The following is a 15,110-nucleotide window of genomic DNA, read 5'->3' as shown; positions in this document are numbered from 1 at the left end:
CTTAAGCAATTGTTACAAATACGAGGTCCAACCCCATTATTTTAGATCAATTAAAGGCTATAGGCTTTAGTTTTTTTTTCTATTGAGCCCTAGATAATAAATAAAATGGGGGCAATTTTTGGCATGAAAAGAAATAAAGAGAAAATACGTCAAATAGAAAGAAAAACAGCCAAAAAAATAGAGAGAAAAGGGATAATAGAAAGTTGATTGAAATTGATTCATAATCCAATTGAACTGAAATTTTATTAGCAAATTTATGATTAAGAGTTTTACATTTTGAACGATAAAAATTGGGTTTGAAACTTTTCATAAACAAATCTTTGATGTATTTGTTGAGTTATTTATTTGGTGAGATTTCTCTAATTATCTCTTTAGTTGTTCATTAGCTCTAGTTTTAGTTAGAAAAAAAACTTTGTATATCCATTAATTGATAGTAAAGATTTTTTTGGTGGTCTATAATTTTTTCTTTCTACATTAAAATGTTTTTCATATAAATTTTAGTGTGCTTTATTTTTTTTACGTTGTTAATTATTAATTATTATCTATTATTGTGAATTTATTACGATATATTACTTTTGTATAATTATATTTATTGCTTCAGACCCAACTTACTTTTTTATGAGCACAAATAGCAAAAGAAACCACCTTTTTTTTTTTTCTATGTTGATGGCCGGCCTCCTAGTTGCGGTTGAAAATTCTGAAATCACATAAAAAAATAAAGCACTTAAGGTCAATGGCAAGAGTATTTATTACGTTTACATTCTTATATTTAAATAAAAGGTCGACGGTAAAAAGTTGAAAAATGAATAGGAAATAAAAAAAATATAAAAAAATAAAATAGATAAATAATACTTGAATGATTTTATTTATAAATAAAATGTGAGAAGTTTATTGAATAAAATAGTAACATAATTGAGTTGACGTGTCATTGTATATCATATGTTGATAATCTTTGATAAAAACAAAATGATCAATTTACTTTTTTAACTGAAAAATACCTCTAACATTGTGAGAGAGAAAGAGAAGGCATCACTGGCAGCCAAATTTCTTAATCGATCATCATCGAAACCATAGGAAAGATTCACTAACGAGAGAGAAGAAGGAAAGATTGTCGTTTAGACGGGTGATCCAAGACTTATCTTAGAAGTGGAATTACGATCAACACACGACATACCAACTAACAACTTTTGCATATGTTTTTCCCATGATTTCCTTGATTGTCCACTCCACACCCAGTCAAGATTCACGGACTCTCAAGTTTCAATTCGTGCATGCGACTATAGTTATGGAGTATTGGACCAATGGTTTTTAATTACGTATCATCTTACATTATTATATAATAAAATAATTCATATCTTATCTTATAAAACTATATCTTTCGTTTTGAAATTCAAACTCGAAAACTTAAAATTAAAATATCAAGTTTTAATCGTTGAATATTTTTCTCAAACATAGGAATTATTTTTATTGATTGGTTAGAATAGACATTAAATGAGGAGCTATCGAATGACTTGAAAAGAATAGAAAGGCGACATGAAATGCCTCGGTATAGATATGGTAGTACGGTCCATGGAGATGGCAACTGATATCTGACAGGGCTACGGGAAGTAATTGCTGTAGGACGCCCCAACCTGAGGTGGCCGGTGGCTCTGCCTCTTGCTTCGTCCCACCCCTACTCCGCCTCCAGCCGTCCATATGGGGTATTAATCTATGCCTATCCCTAAATATTCCCTCCCTCGTGTCCAGAATCTACCCTGGTTCCACCCTACCCAAACTTACCATGTACTACTTACTATATGCCAATTACACGATTTAAAAGCATAAAATTGTTCGATGGCATGAAAAATTCTGATCGACAGTTGAATTGTTCGATGAAAATTTTTTATCTACAATTGAATGATCATTCAATAAAATATTAAATTCTTAATTTCAATGATTGATAATCTCAAATATCAAAAAAAAATTTTAAATGTTGGAGTCCCATATAGACACGTTATTCTTGTGCATTTTTCTTTTTTGTATCTAATTTATTGTCCTGGAAATTTGTTTTCCACAACTTTTCCAACATCCAAACAAGAGAACCTTTCAAGGAAAATGTAACATCAGAATAATAAGTTCAAACGATCTACTTACTCAAATTCCCTAGACTCCGATGCAACTCGATTGCTGATTGCCAAAAATTTCTCATTGATATTCTGCTACATTGATGTTGTTGGGTAATTAATACCCATGTATGACAAGGCCTAACAATTATAAAGGTTGATTTTTCCCTCAAATGACCCTAACTAAAAGATCAAGATACTTTTCTCTTTGAATACTAACTGAAACAACAGTAGTGTTACATAAAAAGAATCTGCAAAAGTAAAAATCCAAAAAAATAATAATAATAACACAAAAATCGATCATACTCTTGTAGTTCTAGCTCATCAGTAGGGATGACAGTATCTGTCCCATCGTTTTTTCAGATGCGTCACCTTCATCGTCTACATCAATTCCAGACTCTAGCACTGCAGCATCCAGAGTCAACTTCCGTTTTGCAATCTCATAAACATTCTCATCAACTGTACCTTTCGTAACCAGCCTGCAAATGATTAGAGCATATTCACTAAAGCATGTAAATTTTGCAGCTAGAACTTCACAATGTGCTGGAGAGAAGAGAAGAAGAAAACATAGGGAGTGAGGGAAAAGAAGAGGGAAATGAAGGGTGTTTTCAAGCACCTGTATATGGTAACAGGCCTTGTTTGGCCAATTCGATGGCAGCGATCTTCAGCTTGTCGGTCAATCTGAGGATTAAAATCCATATCATGAATAACTACAGTATCAGCTCCTGTCAAGTTCAAACCCTGCCCTCCAGCTCTCGTGGACAACAAGCACGCAAATATAGAAGTGTCATTATTGAAATCATCGACTATAGTCTGCCTATCAGTCACCCGAGTACTGCAGAGTAGGATACATTTACTGCTCAGTTGATGTTAATAGAGAACTAAAAGGAAAAATGGAACAGTAGCCTAGTAAATGAGTAAAAACACCAACTAAAGTCCTGCATCAGTTAAACCTCATAGTAGAAAACTGGAACCAGCCTTGGAAAAGAAAACACCAAAACTTTTCCCGCATAAGAAGGAAAAAGAAAAGTCTAACAAAGACGAATGTAAAGCAACACCTGCCATCCAGCCGTCTATATGTAACCCCAATCACATCTAAAGTCCACTCCAAGATATCAAGCATCGATGTCCACTGGCTAAAAATCAGAACCCGATGCCCACTTCTCTTGAGTGAAGGGAGAAGCTCTGCTAATGCCTTCACCAACGGAAAAGCACACTCAAATGAAACTAATGAATAACATTCAGATGGAAGAGAGAGAAAGAGAGGAAATAAAAGATACCTGGCATTTAGCTGAAAGCATAACATGTTCATCGGAAAGAGTTCCTTTACCACCAGTAATTCCATAGCGAAGTAAAAGCTGTATTAAGGATGTTTAAACAGATATATGAATGCCAAACCAGAACAGAGAATTTATGATTTTGGTCACAATTAGATTTTAAATTGAAAAGGGCATTCTCAGCATAAACTTGCAGTTAAATTGTAGTCATTAGGCAGAGAAGAAGAATAAATAGTAATCTATACACAAAGGTACACTAACATGCTATCTGGAAAGATAAGTTCAAATCCGAACAATCATGCTTGTACCCACCTTAATATCATGATTACATAATAAAGGCATTTTCAAATGAAAGTACAGCAAAACTGGAACGGTGGCATGTAACACCCTAAGCACTCAATGCTGAAGGGAGGGAGTACACAGAAAGAACCAAAAATAGTTTCTTTATTAGATGTGCCTAATGTCCATTGGGGTCTTCAAATTACAGAGCAATCGTTTGGTAACAACATTAAGGTTTAAAATGAGTAAAATTTTGGGATCAATAGCATCAGAGAAGGTAATCAATACAGCAATAATTTTGCAGTTCATTGGATTCATGAGGGTCTGATTAGAACTGAAACAAACACCATCATTTCCAAACAGGACTTAATTGAATTTGTAACCAAATGAGCCATCCAAAAGAAAACTCAGCAAATAAAGTATGTATTAATTTCCACATTTAACTTGTTTAACTGTGCCATAATAAGAACTATACTTCTCATTATCTTTGAGAAATATGTAGGTCTTGGCATGCTAAACATGATATGCATGACTACACTATATATACATATGGATGACCAAGCTTGGCTGTGGTGAATATCACGAGGCACCATCCATCTACCTAAAGTTTTGGCAATTGATCCATTCCACAACATCATATGACCTAACGTGCTTCAACCTCATGGCTCAAAGGAGAAAAGAGGACCCAAATTGGAAGACCAGATAAATCCAAAATGAACTTAGAGCAGAGCTACCTCAAGAACATATATGACAAAAGACAACATTAGTCTAACATAATTGCTGAAATTGTCAGAGATTGCAAACACGTTCTTGAGCACTCACAAAGCAAATTAAGCTTTTAGACCGACTACTTAAATACCGTTCAAACCCTGAGTTTGCTAATTCCGATTTCAACATAAGGTCAATGATGGGCTCCAATTTGGTCCACACTTTCAAATCCAACAGGCTTGCATGAAGAGAACACGTTGGCAGTTAAACCCTATTTCAAGCACTCACCTCAGAACTTAAGCTTTTAGGTTGAATCAATCTGGAAGTGTTATTATACTACAAAACAACTATAAAATATGTTTACTACTAAAGTAAGGGAACAATAGGGCTAATTGCAGAAAAGAAAACTAAAACATAGTTTTCATAACGAGTGGAAAAACTGAGTAGGAAACATGCAAATAGAATGAAGAGCAACAGCCAACCATCATGCAATGCTGATAATTCACAGATATTCTAATCCTTTTCTTGTACTTACAAGTCTCCTTGTTAATCCTATTCTATCTCTTATACAACTTTCACAAAACATTTCCATTTCCTATTCTAAAATATTTCAAATATGTCTCCACCAGCTAATGTCTTCAGCAGTCATAAAAGTTGTGTTTACATGTAAACATTGAATGACTCTAGTTTCTTGAAAAAGAACCAAGGAATGAACACAATTATTAAAAAAAAAAAAAAAACACTACCGTGCAAATGTGACAAATGGTAATCATAGCAAGTCTGAAGTCTTGAAAACAGGAAAAGGAAAATTCTTCATGGAAAGAATTACCTGATGAATAGAGAAATCATTGTAATTCTTTAGTTCCTCAATTACTCTGTCCAAGGTACATTCAAAAACACCCATTGAATATAACCTTTTAGCAAAGCGAACAACATCCTTATCGTTATAAATCCGCCTCACTAACAATGGATGATTTGCAATCTAGATAATTTCAAAACAAAGAAATTAGGTTTAAGCAATGGGGACCCTTTTTCAAATTAACTGCATGGCAAGGGAAAAATAAGGAATATAAATGAAGCACCTTTCGAAACTGAACAAAATAGTTTGAGATCTGACGTCGAGGAAGAACTCCAACAATATTATTCATGTCAGACTCTGAAAGCTTTGCTATGCGTGCTCGTGAAATTGTACGATACTCCTCTATTGCTTCCCTATATGCATCATCTTGTTGCTTTTCCATAATTACATACTCAACCTGAAGAAGTGATATTTAGCTCCTCCAGTATACTGAAACAGTTAATGCTAGAAAGTAATTTTCAAATCAAAGTCCCTCAAGAAAGAAAACCTCAATATCTAATTAAAAACCTCAAAGTAAAAAAGCATCTACCCGTTGTATCTTTGGGACAAGTTGCTGCATCACATCTGATTTCAAACGCCTCAAGATGAATGGTCCCAAAATGGACTTCATGCGACTAATCAACTCCCTATCTTCTGCATTTAGTAGCTTCTTCAAGTCTACATCCTCAGTGGCAAAAAGATCAGGCATCATGAACTCTAACAATGACCACAGCTCCTACAACAAAAATCAATACACTCAGCAACAACAATATAACATATTGAAGACTATGAAGCATGTTCAGAAAAAATATCTTCTAATGCTTTTACTATTACCTGCATTTTATTGTGACAAAAAAAATCTTATCAGAAGCTTTTACGATCACAGAACAGGCATTTCTTACAAAAATTGAGTTCCATTGGCAGCAAAAAAAATACAAAACATTAAGACACAAAAGACTTTGTTATCAAAATCAGAAATTCAATGCATGATTCATGGAGTTGAAATATGGTTGTAATAATGCACACTTTGCAAGGATAAGCATTTCTCTCTTTTTTTTTCCCTTACTAAATTTCATTATCTTTGAAAAAATCAAGTTCATTAAGACTGCAGTTTTTAATTGATAAAATTTCAGCACTAAATTTAAATTCTCATTGATAACTGTGAGCCATATCACTCACAAGCTGCACCGTAAGACCAAAATGCTCAGCAATCATAACTTAAAACACTTTCTGATTCTAAAATTATTTTAGGACAGAGGAAAAAGGTAAGAGTACATGTAAATCATTTTGCAGAGGAGTGCCTGTTAGCATAAGACGCTGGTTTGCATTTCGGGCAACTGACATTAGATTTTTCCACCTATAGCTGTTCTTGTCCTTTAAAGCATGGGCCTCATCCATTAGCACACAGCTCCAATGCCAACGTTTCAGAATTTTACGATCATCCTTCTGCTGCACACTGTAGAAACCACTAATAAAAAAGGCAAGCGCACGCGCACGCACACACACACACACACACACACAAACAAACAGAATAGGAAATAAACAAAAAAACCCAGTTAACAACAAAGTATACCTGTGTCTTTCAAAAAGTGAATAACACACAAGAAGAACATTAAATGGAGGTGGTAATCCAGCTTTGGACAAATAACTCAACTCTTTTGAGTAAGCTGCTCGGCCAGCACCATGATACTGAAGTACAGAAAAAGAGGGGCACCACTTCTTAAGTTCTCTTTCCCAGTTTTCCAAAAGTGAGGCAGGACAAACTATTAGATGAGGACCAGGATCATTTTTCAGATGTTTCAGCAAAGTTAGATATGTAATAGCCTGTAGAGAACAGCAATTTAGTCTAATAAAAATGAAATCAGAAAGGATTATTGAGGGAAACAAATTAGGGTTTAAGTACCTGAATGGTTTTCCCAAGACCCATCTCATCTGCCAATATAGCTGCAGATATACAAAAAGATATAACTAATCCTTCCAAATTACACCAATGATCTAAAATTAAAACATAGACAAATATAAAATTAGAGCCTTAAGTTACTAACTAAATATTTTCCCACCTAAATCTCTTACATAACTGCCCCAAGAGGCAGCACCAATAACTTAGGAAATGAATTTGACAAATGAAATAAAAACAACTAAAAAAATTGAAGATAGAGTAGCAGAATAATTGCAGAATTGGATCAAATCAACAAGATCTTACAATCAGCATCCAAAATTATTAGAGAAATATCTACATGTACAACAGTATTGATGTACATGTACAACAGATACAAGACAGCAAGAAAATTGGAAGGCCCAGACTACTTTAGTATCAGTATATGGCATCGGAAAGCAAAAGAAACAACCATTCCTTGTTTGGTTTATTCAAAATCAGATGGAGCAATAAGACCCAACCCTTTCAAATTCTTGTCACAATTAACAGAACATTGGTGTCAAAAGCTTAGAACAACTACCTCCTCCAATACCCTTACGATGCAACAGAAGAAGAAAGTTTACACCAACCAGTTGATATGGCTTGAGAACTGGCCGAAAATCCGAAACCACCACCCCACATGCTACATCAATATCATTCTGCAAGAGTAAGACGTATTCCAATTTATAAACAATCCTATTTGGCAGCAAAAAGTTGATGTGGAAAAGACAATGCCTTTATACACTCCCCAATTTCCATTATCTAGTATCTCAAAACAACTGGCTCCCCTCGAACAAATATACAAATGAAATTTAAAACGACACAATTTGCATCTATTGTTGTAATTTTCATTAAACTACAGCTTAAACAAAAAGTATAATCACAAAAATTCACCAAATTAAGTTCACCTGAACTTACTATAACCTTTTGCAATTTCATAGAGCTTTTTTTTAATTACAAAAATTCGACTGATCACTTGCCTTTCCTGCCTCAATTTTCTCACTAACCAAACAGAAAAATAAAACGTTTTCAATTCTTAAAAAAATAAAAAATCACCTGCGTAACGATTCCCACAGAAGAAGCTTCTACTTCGGCGTATTGTTCACAAGAAGCATTGGAACTCCCGTAGAGTTCCTTCCGAAGCTCCGCCGATATTTTTGCACACTTCTGCAACGCCTTCCCTACTACGTCATCCTCTTGCAATTCCACCTCTTCACTCGAATCTACATCATACACTTCCTCATAACCATTTTCATCGCTGTCCTTCTCGTCGTCATCGTCGTCGTCGTCTTCAACCACGAATCGACGGGCACGGTTGACCCGGCCGGCATCCTCGGCGTCAACATCTTCGTCTTCCAAGTTGGAGTCGTCCTCCACTTGTTCTACTTCGACGCAATCGTCGCTGCTTTGGTCGGAAAAACTAGCCTGAGGTTGGGAACTGAAAGCGAAAGATTCAATTGGCGGAGGGTTAGGGTTTTTCTTTAAAACACGTGAAGGCTTGAAAGAATGGTTCTCCCATTCTTCGTCTGAGATTTCGTCGAAAACACGCTTCATTTTTTTTTTTTAATTTTCTTTTTAATTTAATTTTTCATTTTTTTTTGTCACAATTTTTGTGTTATGTGCGGAGAAGAGAAGAGAAGAGAAGAGAACAGAAGGGAAGCGAAATGAAGAGAGGGAAGAGGGCGAGTGTTGACGAGACAGGATCTAACTTTTTAAGAGAATTGATCGTAAAGGCAGACAGAGGAGAGAGGGAGTTGATAATTCAATAGTAAAATATTAAAGTTTGTATATTTACGTATTATTTTATATAAAAATTGTGATAAATATATTTTTATTTTATTAAATTTATTTATAATTATTATTAAAATTTTAAATTATATTATTTTTTATTTTATTATCGTATCATATTTATATTATATTATTATATTATATTTTAATTATTAAATCTAATTAAAGTGACCATTTATATTTTTTATATGAATTAAGCGAAATAATAACAAATATGATATATATTAAAATTTAATAAAAAATTAAACATAAATTTAATAAATAAAAAATATATTTTTTATATTAACATAAATTTTAAATAAATTATAATATAAATATTTAAATTATCAATATTTTATATAATATAAATACATAAATTATAAATTATCTTTTTTATGTTAGATTAGAAAGCAATAAATACATAAATTATTAATTATCCTTTTTTATGTTAGATTAGGAAAGCCAAATCTTAATATAAGTAAAAAAAAAAATTTTGATTCGAAATTATACATTTGATGTTTTCTTAAATGCTTTTAACTATTAAATTAAAAATTAAAAATATAAATATATAAATTATCAAATTTAATAATAAATTATCTTATTTTTTACTAAAATATTATTTATCTAAAAAAAAAAAATTCAAAATCTCATGCTTCAAAAAATAGTTTGCTCAACTCATTGATTGAAGGAATTAAATAACTGATTTTTATGATCTTGCCCACAAAATATTTGTTACAAGTGGAATTTATGAAATTGAGCCAAAGTTACGTACCAAAAGGAAAAGATTAGGCTAAAGTTTAGTTGGTGGGCTTTGTTGGATTGGATTAAGAATCAAAGCCCAATAAAGACATTTGTTTTAGATATTACTTCACGGAATCGGTAATATTCCATTCCGATCCCAGTTATTTATCCAGTTTACAGAAATACCACTACCTTTCTGATCTTACCAACCCACCTGAGGAGGACAAACTGGTGATTTCACTCTCGAACTCTAAATTAGATAACACCGAGTTATTTAAAAAACATAAAAGAAGGCCTTTTTGTTTCTCCGAACAGGATTTGGATTGTAAATCTATAAATTCCCATAATGTGACCCTCACCTATCTCTTTGATTTTTTCTTGAATTCGACAGTGAATTTCAGCTGAATTTAGCTGCCTAGGGCTTTGGATTTGGATTTGGGGATTTGATTGGGAATTTGAGGAACGAAAACAAGGGCAAATGGATGGAGTGTTGTCTGCTAGTGATAAACAGAGCATGGTCTCCTCCTTTCTCGAGATTGCCGAAGGTCAAACTGCCGAGACCGCCATGCAGTTTTTACAAGTACCCTTTTCTTCTCAAACTTATTTTTTTTGCATTTATGATATAAAGTTTGAATTTTTTTTAAATATTCAAGGTTGTCGACAATGTTAAAGTTTGTGAATGTTTTTTTCCTTTGTTTCTTTTCCTTTAAGTTATGTTTTTTTCCTTTGTTTCTTTTCCTTTAAGTTATATGCTGGTTTTGAGTTCCGGGTTTTAACCGAATGTCGGGTTTTTATGTGTTTGACTGAAGAATTTTTAGGAATAGTTAAGATTGAGTAATTGGTGGATTGGATTTAGTAGTTTGATCTTAAATTCTTAATGGATTTGGGATTCGATTGGTAATGCTGAGGCAATCTTTAAATAATGCTGAGTTACTGGGAGTCATTTGTATTTGTGGAAAACAGGCAACAAGTTGGAATCTGGATGAAGCTATTCAACTATTTTATGTCGGTAATGAAGGTGGTGTGCTTACATCAGCTTCAGAGTCTCCAGCAATGGAAAACTTGGATTCTTGGGTTGATCAAAATTCTTGGTTAGAGATCTGAATTAGTTTTCACTCTAAATTATTACCTAATTGTTTGTTTAAATATTTACTGATGTTATTGTTATTGGCTTCTTTAATTGTTCAGTGAGTTGGAGTCCGGAAATAATAATGTTGTACCTGCTGGTGGAGACGAAGTGCGCGCTCCTTTACCTGTAGTAAGGGAGACACTTTATGATGATACCATGCTATATAGGTATGTCTCAGGCTTTTTATTTCTAATAGCTTGCTGGTTGCAGTTTATTTTCTTTTAGGTGAAGTTGAAAATGTGTATGTTGGTTTATCCTTTATAGTTATACTTTTACCTTTTTGTGTGTCCGCCATGCATGCATGCATGCTTATATTGTGTTTAGCTGTTGTATGATTTGGAGATATATTCTTCTCTATTTTCCTAACACTTCATCATGTGGTAAAATTTCATTTTCTAATCTTCATCCAGGGCATCAAGGTTGGGATATCCTCCCCAACAGTTGAGTTCATTAATCGCATTCCGTAATTTTGAGGAGGAAATCAAACGTCCTGGGGTTTGGGAATCAGATGAAGGCGCTTCTTCCACAGCAGATGCTCCTCAAGATAATCTTGCCACCTTATATCGTCCTCCTTTTCATCTGCTGTTCCAAGGACCATTCGAAAAGGTAAATTGTTTTTCTTAACATTTTCTATTCTATATGATTTATACATTTTTTGTTATCTTTGAATTAATTGAATTAGCAGCATTAAGTTTTATTGGCTCGTTTTGAGAAGTGTAGTCATATAAGTGTTGCAAAATATTGAATCCCTCAAGATTTTAACGAGTATAGACTGACTGAAGTGCAAGCTGTGGAAAGAAGAAAAATTAAACTTTTTTGTGATAATTTAATTTTATTATCTAAGTGCCTTGATTAAGTTTCGATCTTTGCTCAAATGTTTAGTAAAGGATTTGATCAGCAATTTGTCTCAATCAAGGATTTTGAACACTTTTTTCTCAAACTGAGGAAATTGCTAATGAATCTCTTAGCTCTGTGAGGTCAGCCCCATTGCCAAAAAATGATATTAAGGCAATTGCTTTTCATTTTTCCTTTCCCTTTCTTTTTACTTCTTGTTTCCTGCTTACCCTGTTTCTATCTTCAAGAAGGCTTGTCATGGTTTTGGGTCCACCAACCTAACAAAGAAGAAGGTGGAAAGATGAGACTAAAATTGCCATGTCTTACCATTCAACCAGCACTTGCATTTTCTGGTTATGAGGCTTGCCTTAGCAAACCTAATGGAATCTGATAAGTCATGATCTCCCTTGTTCGACCATGTAGTGTGTAGCACAAGACTAGCCTTTAGTATAACCTTGTTTTGGAAATAAATAAAATTGATACTTAACGGGTTAATAGTGGGCTAGAAAACTTGGTTTTTGAGACTGCCTTTTCTATTTATTTCTCAATTTTTAAAGTCAATTCAATTTAACCAAGAGTTATGTGTCTATGGTGGAGGCAAAAGCTGCTGCATCTGTTGAGGACAAGTGGCTCCTTGTGAACTTGCAATCTACCAAGGAGTTCAGCTCACATATGGTATTGTTTGAGTCTTCCCTTTTTGCTTTAGTTAAAACTAAGAAGTATTTATTTTGTTCCCTGGGTTTGAAGTGGCTTAAAATGTAATCTAATTTTGTGATGTTATTTGCTTTTTTGAAGCTTAATCGAGATACATGGGGAAATGAAGCAGTTTCTCAAACCATTAGCAGCAACTTTATTTTCTGGCAGGTTAGTATGATGCTTTTAGTTGTCTTTGCCTTGTTTGCCTGTTTCCTCTCTTCATAGACTGTCAATCTTTTAGGCTATATTCTATTCGGATTTTTAGCTTTAGTTTCTTTTCTTTACAGACGGTATTGCGTCTTTAGGAATGTTTCATGAACTCTCATAATAATTTGCTTGTGCTTAAATTTGCAAGATTCTTAAATGATATGGATTGTAGTCTTGAAGTGTGTTTTGATAAGGAGAAATAGGGATTGGTTGTCAATGTGTTCTAATTGCAATTTGTATTTTCTTTTTTTTTTTCCCCTAAAATAGGAATTTGGTATGATACTGCAATTTTTATTAGCAAACATAGATGGTAAAATCAAAATAGCCTTGTAGACAACTACTGAATCTTATTGTGTATATGTCCTTAGGAGCCGGAACTTCTTAAGCACTGATTGGCATATATTTCCTTAGCAGATCTCTATATCAGTATACATTTGAATCTGTATCTTGTTTCCTATAAGCTTCATTTGATTGATACTGTTTTATGGATATAGGTATATGATGATTCAAGTGAGGGCAGGAAAGTTTGCACCTATTACAGGCTAGATTCGATTCCTGTAGTGCTTGTTATTGACCCAATCACAGGACAGAAAATGCACTCCTGGTGTGGAATGGTTCAACCTGAGAGTTTGCTGGAGGTATATATTGGCAAAAGAAATTGCACATTGCAATTCCTTAGGAAAATAAGCAAAAATGAAGATGAATTACTTTTAAAGAAGACTAATAAAACCTCATATTTATAGTAGTTGAAGATAATTTTCAACATATGGCTTTTGTGATTTGATAAAAAAATGTATTTTAAACTGTAGGACCTCGTTCAATTCATGGATGGTGGCCCAAGGGATTATCATGCAACTCTGTCTCATAAACGTCCAAGAGGAAGCTCAGTTACACCACAACAAAAAGTTAAAGGTAATCATATATGTTGAAGGTAATCATATATCTATCTCTCCTACACCAATTTAAAGTTTACTAGTAGAGAACTAATAAAAAGTTTAACTGAATTCCAGTGTATGGTGCAAGGAAGTCAATAATTTTAGGTTGATAATATTTTGATGGAATAGATGGAAAGCTTCAGCCAAAACATTCAATAGGGAGGGAGAGATTACTTTCTTTGTTAATTCTCTATATAATCCTGCATTAGTGGATAAAGAAAAGGAATAACTTTTAAGGAAAATGAAACATTCGTACACAATTAAATGTGCTGTTTTATAGAACTGTCTTGATTCATCTGTGTATTTTCAGTATGTAATTTGAGTTCATTTGCTTTAGTGTCGACAGATGAAACCAATGAAGACAAGGAAATGATAAGAGCAGTAGCAGCTTCTATGGAGAACATGAAAGACCCTATTAAAACTTCAGATGATAAAGTTTTATCCACTACTGACAAGGAGGAACCATGCTCGAGTGAGAAACCTACATATCCACCTCTTCCTGAAGAACCTAAGGCTGATAGGAACCTCTTATGTAGGGTTGGAGTCCGTCTTCCTGATGGACGTAGGGTACAGAGAAACTTTCTCCGTACTGATCCAGTACAGGTGAGCATACTTTTGGGAGCTTATGTTTCTTTTTCCTTTACTGTGATTTGTTACCATTTATATATTTTAGTATTTGGTTTGTTGTGTTTAACTATGGATTTCCTTGAATGATCCTAGTCTGAGCAAAGAATTTGTATATTTAACTATATTTGCTTTTTTGGCCAACAAAAAATATATATAAATATATATATATATATATATTTGCTTTCTATGCTTGCTGTAAGAAGGCATACCATCAAAATGTGTTGAACTGATTTGCAAATATTGTGGCCCATAACAAAGATGACAAATCTTGGCATCTAAACATGGGCATCAATGAATCGTTTGAACTAATCTTTCCTCAGATTCCTTCCCCCGCTACACCTTGTTCTTTCTCTCCCAAAGTAGTTAACCTTGTACATTTGAACTAAGAGAATTCAGGTGATGCGTTGACTGACATGTATACCAGTTTAAACTAGTATGCATCTTTAAGATGGATATCTTGTGCTATCACTTTTGGGGTGTAGGGACCTTTAGATTTAACTTGAAAATTTAGAACAAAATGTGTATTGTTTCTTAGGCAGAATGATGGACTAACGTCCAGTCCTCAGGACTGTCTTAATTGATGGGTTTATACTTGTTTCTCGTTTCTTTTTGTCATTTTGCAGCTACTGTGGTCATTCTGCTATATTCAACTTGGTGAAGCTGAATCAAAGCCATTCCGCCTGACCCAACCGATTCCAGGAGCTTCAAAATCTCTGGATTATGATAGTAAATTAACATTTGCCGAGTCAGGTCTCGCCAATTCAATGATATCAGTTGCATGGGAATGAATATTGTGAAGTCAGCACTGGGTTTCAATGTATATAATACTCAGTACTCTTATGTCTTGAATACTTTTGATTTCTTTTGCCAGAGGGTCATTAACTCGTTCAATAAAACTATTTGATAATAGTGTAAATTCAGATCAGTTGATTGGAATAAATATTTTTAAGAAGTGATATTACTATTTTTTTATTTTATCAAGGTTTTTAAATCTAGTGATTTTTGTATTTATATTGTGTAAAATATTAAAATTTATATATTTGTATCATATTTTA

The 15,110-nt window shown here is 33.6% G+C and overlaps 2 protein-coding genes across 5 annotated transcripts; one reads left to right on the top strand and one right to left on the bottom strand.

Annotated features, from left to right (window-relative positions):
- Positions 1-2,143: 2,143 nt before the first annotated feature.
- LOC111287405 (protein CHROMATIN REMODELING 19-like) lies at positions 2,144-8,803 on the bottom strand. Of its 3 annotated transcripts, none has more exons than XM_022877946.2 (12): positions 8,176-8,803; positions 7,661-7,778; positions 7,108-7,199; positions 6,778-7,028; positions 6,480-6,660; positions 5,755-5,940; positions 5,449-5,622; positions 5,196-5,348; positions 3,383-3,460; positions 3,161-3,297; positions 2,719-2,937; positions 2,144-2,581 (listed from the first exon to the last, which is right to left on the bottom strand). In XM_022877946.2, exons 1-12 carry the CDS (start codon positions 8,671-8,673, stop codon positions 2,419-2,421), a joined length of 2,250 nt encoding a protein of 749 aa, XP_022733681.1. In that variant the 5' UTR covers positions 8,674-8,803; the 3' UTR covers positions 2,144-2,418. The 3 variants fall into 3 exon arrangements, with proteins under 3 accessions (XP_022733681.1, XP_022733682.1, XP_089616173.1); XM_022877947.2 differs by having other exon boundaries at positions 7,108-7,148; XM_089760047.1 differs by having other exon boundaries at positions 6,480-7,028; positions 7,108-7,148.
- A 1,133-nt stretch (positions 8,804-9,936) lies between these two features.
- On the top strand, positions 9,937-15,011 carry LOC111288057 (plant UBX domain-containing protein 7-like). 2 transcript variants are annotated; one of them, XM_089760050.1, is made up of 10 exons: positions 9,937-10,207; positions 10,591-10,718; positions 10,816-10,923; positions 11,167-11,362; positions 12,188-12,265; positions 12,386-12,454; positions 12,988-13,131; positions 13,303-13,405; positions 13,856-14,031; positions 14,679-15,011. In XM_089760050.1, the coding sequence occupies exons 1-10, from the start codon at positions 10,106-10,108 to the stop codon at positions 14,841-14,843; spliced, it is 1,269 nt and encodes a 422-aa protein (XP_089616176.1). In that variant the 5' UTR covers positions 9,937-10,105; the 3' UTR covers positions 14,844-15,011. The 2 variants fall into 2 exon arrangements, with proteins under 2 accessions (XP_089616176.1, XP_089616175.1); XM_089760049.1 differs by having other exon boundaries at positions 13,766-14,031.
- The last annotated feature ends 99 nt before the right edge of the window (positions 15,012-15,110 follow it).

The sequence above is a fragment of the Durio zibethinus genome, chromosome 4 (genome assembly GCF_047325235.1).
Source record: "Durio zibethinus cultivar Kanyao isolate XHJ-2024 chromosome 4, ASM4732523v1, whole genome shotgun sequence".
Lineage (NCBI taxonomy): Eukaryota > Viridiplantae > Streptophyta > Magnoliopsida > Malvales > Malvaceae > Durio > Durio zibethinus.
Note: the sequence above shows the minus strand (reverse complement) of the source record. Positions and strands in the feature narration are given on the sequence as shown.

Bases quoted from the DNA above. Each gene is read 5' to 3' on its own strand.
- LOC111287405 (XM_089760047.1), bottom strand. From the start codon at position 8,673: ATGAAGCGTGTTTTCGACGAAATCTCAGACGAAGAATGGGAGAACCAT. The intron at 7,029-7,107 runs GTACTTAAACCC...TGTTCTCTACAG, and splicing joins GTCTTGGGAAAACCATTCAG to GCTATTACATATCTAACTTT. The intron at 5,941-6,479 runs GTACTCTTACCT...TTTTTGTTGTAG, and splicing joins CTCTGCAAAATGATTTACAT to GAGCTGTGGTCATTGTTAGA.
- LOC111288057 (XM_089760049.1), top strand. From the start codon at position 10,106: ATGGATGGAGTGTTGTCTGCTAGTGATAAACAGAGCATGGTCTCCTCC. The intron at 12,266-12,385 runs GTATTGTTTGAG...GCTTTTTTGAAG, and splicing joins AGGAGTTCAGCTCACATATG to CTTAATCGAGATACATGGGG. The intron at 13,132-13,302 runs GTATATATTGGC...TTTAAACTGTAG, and splicing joins AACCTGAGAGTTTGCTGGAG to GACCTCGTTCAATTCATGGA.